Below are 9,634 nucleotides of genomic sequence, written 5' to 3' on the forward strand. Positions count from 1 at the left end.
GGGACCTGGCCTGCTTCATTCTTCAGACCTGCAGCTGTGGAACTGACCCAACCTCCAGTGTAGCATTGGAGCCAGACAGGGAATCAACCCAAGGGGCTGGCATATTTCTAAGATGACATCTCCCTTGATGAGAGCGATCTCTTTGGCATGACCACTGTGCAGTGACTCAGTTTTCCCCTTTGACTTTATGGCCCTCAGTCTCAACCTTCTGACCTGGGAACACAAGTTATTTCTGCTACATTTGACACTGACCAGCCCCACTTGAGTGATTAGGAAAGGATTCAGACTAAGGCAGAAACTAAGAGGCAAGTCTGCTACCCCTTTCACCACTAAAATACAAGCATTTTTATATCTTGCAAGTATTTTTTATCCCTTTCATATACTTCCTTGTTTAGCAGTACCAGACAATTAGGAATTATTGAAAGCACCATTCTGAAAAAAGTTCTATAGAAATACTTCTCAAATATACCAACATGTGTCTTTATAATCTCAGCAATTTATCTGTTAATTTAGATATATCTACCACCATATATAATTTCATATATTTGAAATACTTAATCCATTGATCTGATAATTCATATCACCTATATTTCCAATATTATTAGAGAAAACAAATGTTACAAATAACTGATTAAACCTCTTTAAGGTCACGTTTCCAGAAACCTTACCAAATTCCCAGTGTCATAATGTCTTATCTTCCAGGTACCTCATCAAAATGCTTATATGACCCAAACCTATTTTGCAGTACAACAAATGAACACATTCTGCCTTTTTTGACTTCAAAAAAAAAAAGTTAAAAGCCTTTTCCACTGTGAAAAGAATATTATTCTTACCCCTAAAAATATTCTCCTGATAGACCTACACTTTCCAATTCTTTTCCGCTTAAACAACTCAGATAATCAAAATCCCTGATATCATCTACAGTGCACATCTTCATATTAAATGGTTTCACACTAGGCTTTCATGACAGCTCCTCATCACTTTCTCACATAGCAAAAGGTGACAAACTAGCTATAACATATCATAGAATTACAGAGAAAAGACTGAGAAACTAAGAATACTATGATCTAATTGACTGTCATATAGAATAGGTAGCTTTTTCTTCTGCAAATTTTACTAAAACACTAAACACTTGGGCTCTACCAGCTATTCTTACACAGACTACAAAAACTTTTATTTAGGTGCCTAGGTGCTGCCGGGCATCCCGAAATCAAGTGTTTGTCTGATGGCTACCTCAGTTCCTTTCTCTCCCTGAAAGGGTCTAAATTGCTGAGTGTTTCTACAGCATAAAAGTATTTGCAGTGATGAACTGAAAAAATACCATCAGTATCTACAGAGTCAGTCCTGATCATGAAGACATAGTCCTGATCACTAAGGATGTTTATCATTCCCCATGCTGACTCTGGTTACCCAGTCATTGGATATAATAGTGAGACAATTCAGGAGCAGCATTCCCAGACTTTGCCTTTCCAAAAGTCTGCCCAAACAAGTTTTAGTGCCCAAGTGCAAGTAAACCCTTTTCAGGCTCTGCATCCTCATTTCTCAGAAAAACTGCCTGAGCTCCTGACGCAAGACTGCATCTTAGACAGATTCCCCTCACTGGCATTTCCCATTAGCTTAGGCACCGCAGCGTGACACACTGTCTGCAGCGAAACCCAGACACGATGCTCCTTCTGCAAACTGATTCAGCTCACTACTGTGACAGAAAATAATCCTATCAAAGGGGAAAAAAATAGATTCCTACTAAGATACCTAAACCTGCTTGGAACAAGGTCAAACCAAGTATAGCTGAGGAGAAGGGGTTACACGGCAATGTACAGTCGGAAAACTACAGGATGTCAGATCTTCCCATTTGAGCAGAAGCCAGTGTCAGTGCCGGCAGCTTTGGTCCCAACTTCATGATATCCCTAGAGCTCCTGCTTCTCTTATCCCAGCTTCAGGTCCCACAATGTCATTTGCAAAGCCATTCAGCAGAAAACTCTTCACACTCTGCTGCCAGCTGAACTGATAACTCACTCAGTTGTCCTACCTGAAAGAACCAGTATCTTATTATAATCTTGGATTCTGATTAATTCCTTTCAAACTGCAATGTGCTGCATGTGATAGACCAGGTCAGATCAAAGACCCCCAATAAAAAAGAACCAGGTCTTTGACAGCAGCCAACAGAGGATGCCCAGGGGAAGAAATAAACTAAGAAAAAGACAAATATAGAGTTATCTTTCCAGGACACACCCTCTTGGCTTCCAGCAACTGGCAGTGTAGACTTTCTAAATGGGAAGTTGTATCGACATTACTGTAGTGATGAAGTTTTTGCCAGGATTTTGCCTAATTTTTTTTTAAACCCTTCCAATCTTTGGCCTCCCCAAAATCCTCACAATAATGACTCTCACAGTTTAGCTGTCCATTATATCAGAAAATTACTTCTCTTCATGATTTATAAACCAAATTATTTCACTGTGTTACAAAACACTTGGTATATTATAAGAAACAATGAACAATCTTTCCATGTCACCTTCCCCACACAATTCAGTCCTATAGATCTTATATTCCTCCTTTACCAAAGTTGCCTTCTTATGAAGACCAGACCTAGACTATTTATTCTTATATGTATTTAATCTATAACTCTAATCACCCCTGATTCTCTTTACTTCATTTTCAACCTTTCTGAGTTGGGGGAGAAGAAGGAACCACATTATACGTACCATATTACACATTTATGCAATGTTATAACTATGGTTCTTGCTTGTCTTCTGTCCTTATTAGCCTAAATATCATTTGCTTTTTTACCAATGCTGATCAAAAAATTTCCAAGAAATACCCCCACTACCTCCAAAGACCTATTTTCTGCATGATAATAGCCAATTCGGCACTTCTGTTGAATATGTATAATAAGGATTTCCTCTTCTCCATGGTAGAAAACGCATTACTTTGCATTTTTCAAACTTGGATCCCATCTGCAATTTTATCCTGCAGTCATGCAGATTTTTATTCCTTTCATCTTTCTTCAGCCACAGGGCTGGTTTGAGGGGACCCACTCCCAACTTATTTTCCCAGTTCTACACTGCCCTATTCTTACTACTTTCATGAGGCTATTTTTGAGTTGGATCAGCTTCCTGATCTATCACAACTCAAACAGACAGAGGTGGGGATAACAGGGTGTACAAGAATATAACCTTGCATGGCCACCAAAGGTGAAACCGAGCTTTATTTATCACAAGACTCTCAACTGTTTAATAAAATCAGCACATCATGTTACCTCAGATTTTCATTCCACACTCAGCAGCACCCAGTCTCCAATGGCGAATTCCCTCCATTTTAAACACTAACAACTTACTTTCACCTTAAATTTTCTCTCTTTTAAGTAATGATCAGTCCTGAAAAGCATCTTCTTCCTTATCAAAACAATCTTTAAGTTTCTTTAAGGATTTTTGGCAAGGGACTTTATCAAAAGCTCTTTGGAAATATAAGATGCAGGCAGACCAGACCGTATATATCCTCACACTGCTTCATATCTTTAACAGCTCTTCAGGATACAAAAGATCTGAGCTGCCTGCAAAAAAAATCCCCACGTTTCTCTCTTCTCAGTACAATGTTTCTGCATACATTTCTTTCTTCTGCATTTACTGTACTACTACCCAGTTTCCCAGCACAAAGGCATAACTTCATGCTGGAATTTTGCATCTAATCAAACTCCTGCAATCAAGTCCAGCTGCTAAAGACACCAGTCCTTCTCTCCTGCTGCCCTCACCTGCGCATTTCCCACTCCCTGCTGCCGTCTGAATCGGGGCAAACTTTGTGTCACTAACAAATTAAGCGGATCAGGAGACTGATCCATCTTAAAACTAACGATTTAATATTTCCTAGGTTAGTATCAACTAGAACTAGCTCCGTACTTGGGTCTGCTAAGAATCACACGACAGGCTGTAGAGGCACAGAGGTACCAGTGCAGTGGCAAGAGTGAGTGGTCAGGAAAGGCTGAGTTGCTTCTTTTGACTACAGTGCCAGTTGATGCTGGAATAATGTATTGGTAAAATGACAATCTTATTACTTAGATGTTCCCCAAATAGAACCATTTCTTTTAACTGGTATCACATTTTCCACCTTCCCCTGCCACTCAAGCTGATTTATATGATAGATTACACATCACTGTTAGGAGTTCAGCAATTTCATATCAGACTTCCTTTAGAAGTCTTTGGGGAATAATATGTGATCCTGGTGATTTGTTACTATTTATTTTATTGATTTATTCTAAACCTACTTCTACTGACACTCCAATTTGAGATAGCTTAGACTCATACTGCACAAAGCAATGGTCCTCTGCAAGAACCTCCTCAGGTTCTCTCACATTAATCATTGAGATATATTACTATTTTAGCTTTTCTGCAATGCTTACACTCATGTACTCCAGTAAACTTTTGATCCACTCCTATGGACACGGCAGTAATATGCATTTAGCCCACTCAGTTCACCAAATTTTCCTAAAACTTTGTGGGAAAGTTTATAAAATCCCTCAAAATTATGACCGAAAACATTTCATTATAAAGGAGTGGTAAGAGGAAAGGGTTAGCAGGCATTTATTCTATCTATCCTAAAAGCTGGAAGGTAGGATCACAAAGTGTTGAGCAAATATTTATTCCTGTTGACATCAGTCCACATGCATCAGATACACCTATGTTGACTATGTGGCAGTCAGTCACAGGAGTACATTTTTTAATACCTTTTAATCATCAGTAAATAGCGTAGTGAGCAAAAGACCTAACAACAACCATCATAGCTAAGAAACAAAAGATATAAAAGAACAATCAGATTTTTTTTCTTGGATCATTAAATAAAATACAGCCACCTGGAAAAGGCAGAGCTATATCCATTTTTTTTGCAACATCATTTAGCAGCTGACTACGATCAGTTCATGCAAGATAGTACCATTCTCATACAAGGTTCGTACAGTTCCACAGAGGTGTCATGGTCCAACATCAAAGCAGTGTCATTGATGCAAGTGTAGAAACAGAATGTACTAAACAAAAGTAACCCTTACACTAGTAACCCTAGCACTTCTAGGACAAATGGACACGGTCTGAAGGCCCCTCCTAGGTGCTATGTTATGATCCTAAACCTAGGATCATAAGCTGTCACACTGCTTCTGTGGGACAGAGGAGAGTTCCCAGTAATCCAGGGATCATGCACAGTCTCAGATAAGGTGACACAGCATGGCACAAAGGTCATTACTCCTTTATTTTCCTATTCCGAAGATATCCAGACCATACTTCTGTATCTCTTCTAGCTACATCATGAGAATTTGTTCTTTTTCTGTACCCTTAATCCTTCTCCAGGCCTTCCATCATTTGCCATCCTAGCGTCTGCAACAGCCTAACAAAAATATCATGCCTCCTCCTTGCCACAATCCCTTTCACCCAGTCCACTACAAAGATACATCAGTTAAGACTGACACTGTCATGTTGCTCCAGCCATACCATTCCTCATTTCCTTTCTCTAGATCTCCATTTCCCACTGCTTCTTGCTCTCAAAGACCTTCACAAATCAATCTCTTCTTCTCTCTACTCATTCTCTAAAATGAATCCCGCAGCAGGGAGATAAAAGACAGGTGGTGTCAGCAGATGCAACGAGGGAGATTATGTTCTACTTCGGCAATGTTCTGTTTAAGCTGCCTGAGAGAGGTGGCCCAGTGGACGGAAGGAAACTGTCTGAGGGATCCAGACAGGCCTGGAGAAGTAGCAGTGTGATCATCACTATGTCATTCCAGAGGCTGCCAAATGTTGAATGCAACCACCACATGCCAACATAGTATGTTTGAATAGAGACCAGTCAGAAGACACTCCGAAGACTACATAAGAATAATATCCAGAGAAGAAAATGCTGCTAATGCCCAAGAAATAAAAGATTTTGCAGAAAATCCGAAAGAAACGTTGTAGTCAATGGGAAGGGATTAGAGATCTTAAGATTTGGCCTCTTGGAGATTACTTGTTCAAATCCCCATCCTTGATGAGGATTAGCCCAGGAGGTATGCCTTGCATTTTCTGCCTCGATATTGACATATTTGAAGTGTCTCACTCTGTTCAGTTCTCAAAACTTCAAACTGCACTCTAAAACACACACTCAGTGGACATTCCCCACTGATTTCAACAACCTGAGAGATGACTCAGAAAAGTAGTTCATTACAGAAATTTAAAATTTCCATCCATCTCATGGTAGGGAACAAGAACAGTGTTCTTGGGAATTGGTACATTACCGATTATATATAACTCAGTGAGACAAAAACTTCCTTCGAGATGGAAGATAGCAAGCCTTTGTTAGTGGCAAGCCCAAATTTAAGGTGATGTCTCAAGAACTTGCACATACTCCCTGACACAGTCATCACAAGAAACCCTCAGTCATTAAACAGCTATTGAGTACGTTAATCCCAAAGAGTCTTGCAAACCTCAGGCTTTCAAGACATCCTGCCTACAGAAGTCACCTGAGCAACAGACTAGTCTAGCTGTGCAGATTGCAGCGTCTTCTTCAAGTGTCCTCAGCTGCTATAACAGTGCTTTATCATGTCACAGGCAATGGCACAAATCTTCAGGTTGGGTCCCTACCTGTTTATTATAGCAGAGTTTCTTAAGCTGAGTGCTTAAGGTACCTTGCTACAGGTTTAGCAGCATTTGTAGGAAGTCTTAAGGCCTGGGCTGGTCCCTAGTAAAATTTATTCCAGACCAGCCCCAAAGTTTTCTTTACTCTTCCAAGTGCAAGCGGTACCTGCTGACTTGGGCTAGAAAAGGGAGGATAGCTGGAAGCAATCCATGGTGCATCATTCAGCCATGTCAGTGCTTATAAGAAGCTCCAGGACCATGTTAGCCCCAGGATAGCAGAGTTTTTTGTTAACAGCCATAGAGGGCTGCAGTTATGATTCGGTATACAAAAGGTGGGAATGAAAACATGCAGAGTATCCCTCCTTGGGAAACAGTGCAAAGGGTCAAACAGAACAACAGCCCCTTGTGCGTCAGCATATGTAAGAACAGCCCTTTCTCATGTTCTTTACAGACAAAAATAAACAAACTGCATTGAGGGCTGCAGGGAAAGCAAGAGGCCACGGAATTCACCCTGGAACTGGCAAAGAGACAGCAGGAGCAGCAGCTGAGTACAACATCGTCCTTTTCTGTTCCGCAAAGCTAGGTCTGCTAAAATACAAGCCTGTGGAACTCTGCAACTTGATATAAGGTGGGTCAGATTGGAACTAGAAAAAAATACAAAAACCAGTAAATCCAAGCACGCAAGGATGGTAGAAGGATGCTGTCAGGTGCACACAGAAAGATGTACATATGTACAGTCAACATCCCATACTTCCTCACGCCAAATGTCACTGAGTCTGCAAAACAAACTGATAAAAACCATTACAGGAGCCTCCTCCTCATAAACCACTGGGAAACATAACTCCCAAAGTCTTTTATTCTGATGAAGTTCTATATTACCAGATTAATAAAGTCAGAAGAAAATGGTATGAGAAGCTACCCTTGAGGGGGTGAAGGGCTGCTGGGTAAGGTTTAGCACACATCTCTGTGATGACAAAAAAATGAAGGCACAGCTACTTTTTTCTGTCCCTGGGATCCAGTTAACGCTAGTTACAGGGCAGAGCCTAACTGTTTCTTTCTAAAAGGAGTTAGGATAAGGCAGAAGAGGTGAGTGGAAGCTAATCAACCTTTAAATACTTTACCATCTGCTGACAACCAGGCAGTGGTTTAGCATTTGTTTTGAGAACAGTTTACCAGCCCCTCTCACTAACAATAAGACCAGGCTTACGAACAGCCTTTCGGTGATGGGAGGGAGAGACCAAAGAGAAAAAAAGAATAGGCAGCACACGGGAGGATGTATCTAATGCTTTATGTCAGGAGCGCTCTGCATTTACAAACCTAAAATATAATGCATATCACTAGTGAAATTCTGTTTTCCAGCAAGGTTGTGAGCTTATAAAATAAGATGAAACAGAATATAAAGACTGGCAGCTGATGTCCCCCAGTCTGTGTGTGATAAACATTAATGGGTAAACTTATTCTGGATTCAATATTTGACCTTAAAAGGCCAATGAAGGATCCTCACTACACTGCCTGTGAGCTGGTTCAAGTAAATTATACTCAGAACTAGTTTGAGTGCATCTGTGAAAGGAAAACAACCACAGCCTCTCTCAGCACTAAATATTAATGTCTAGGCAGACAAAAGCGGCAGTAGGAACACTGTAATAATATCACCGGCAGACACTCTATATGTTTCTTCAGGGCATTGACACATCAGCACTAGGAATATGCCTATTGTCCTACATTAAACTAATGACTTGTTCTGAGACGTTCCTCTGGGAATCACAGATGTTATTTATAATTTCAGACACTTAAAAGGATTAAAGTGTGTTTATTCTCAGTAATCTCATTTGTAGAGAAAGATATATACAGGCAGCAGGAGTATGCATTTTAACCCTATTGGGGACGACCAAATGCACAGCTCCACAGACCAGCCATCTGCCCTCCTCTTCGGCATTTGGGACCTCCAAAAGTCTCACCAGTCTGGGTGCTTTCATTAAAACTATCTATGGATTGCAGGTTACAGGCACTTCTGATAAACTCCATGAGCTCTTGGTGACAGCAGGCTGTGCATACTGCCAAGAAATCCAGCTGAAAATTAAACTGCATGTCAAGTAGCCCGATCCACAGAATAATTGCTCGAGGCTGGAATAAACTACACTCTCTGATTGAAGACATGCAAGTAGAGCATCGGGCGATATGCTGTGCCCTGGGCTATAAGCCGTTTCTATAAAGCAGTTGTGTCAAAGTAGTGGGGTGGTGTCAATACGAGTAGCTTGTCAGTAGGTGAGGTGCACTGCAAGTATCCTGATCAATAGCTGCAGGCTACAAGGGATGGCAGCCCTGCCTGCAGAGACATGGGTGCTGTACAAAGCCCGCCACAGCTTGCGCTACCCAGGCGGCAGCCAAAGCCGAACGTAGATCGGCCCGAGTAGCTGCTGTGCTCGCATCTGCCGAGCGGCTCCGGTAACGACGGTGCTCCTGCCCCGGGGCCGGCGCCTCGCTCCGCCACCTCCCGGCTGCTGCGCCGCGCTCACGGATTCCTCGCATCGCCCCGGGCTGCACATCAGGCTGGCAGCGGCTTGCGGCCAGCGGTGCCCGGCAGAGACCCTCGGCCCGCCCCGCTCTGCCAGCACCGGCAGCGGCACCTCTCCCCCATTCCCGCCCGGGGCCGGGGACACACGCTCCCTGGCCGCCTCCGCCTCCCCGCCAGGCTCGCTCCTTACCCGTCTCTTTGTCCTGGGCGGCTTCCAAGTGCAGGTCGCTGAGGAGATGCTCCAAAATCTTCTCCGGCGTCCCCGACACCACTACGTATCTGTCAGAAAGCAGAGAGTCCCCGGAGTCATCCTCGGTAGAGGACTGCGAGCGGCTGCTCCACTCGTCCTCCTCGTCCTCCTCGTCGATGTACTTGAAGTAAGGCACGTCGAAGGTGGGCAGCGGCCGCTCCCCGCCGCGACCCCCCAGCGCCTCAGGTACCCGCACCCTGCCGCTGCCCATGGCGCCCCGCTCCCGCCGCGCCCGCCGCCCCGTGCCCTAGGCGCGCCCCCCGGGGGCCATCGCCCTGCCGG

General features: G+C 43.0%; 1 protein-coding gene across 2 annotated transcripts in view; it reads right to left on the reverse strand.

Moving 5' to 3' along the window:
- The window catches only part of RAPGEF5 (Rap guanine nucleotide exchange factor 5), a 164,003-nt gene that overhangs the window by 55,888 nt on the left and 98,481 nt on the right, over positions 1 to 9,634 (reverse strand). For both annotated transcript variants that reach the window (XM_027639132.1, XM_027639133.1), the window contains one exon: positions 9,293 to 9,381. In XM_027639132.1, coding sequence (XP_027494933.1) covers positions 9,293 to 9,381 — 89 coding nt within the window. The remainder of the gene's footprint in view (positions 1 to 9,292; positions 9,382 to 9,634) is intronic.

Source organism: Corapipo altera, unplaced genomic scaffold (assembly GCF_003945725.1).
Source record: "Corapipo altera isolate COAL_440 unplaced genomic scaffold, ASM394572v1 44, whole genome shotgun sequence".
In the NCBI taxonomy this organism is placed as follows: domain Eukaryota; kingdom Metazoa; phylum Chordata; class Aves; order Passeriformes; family Pipridae; genus Corapipo; species Corapipo altera.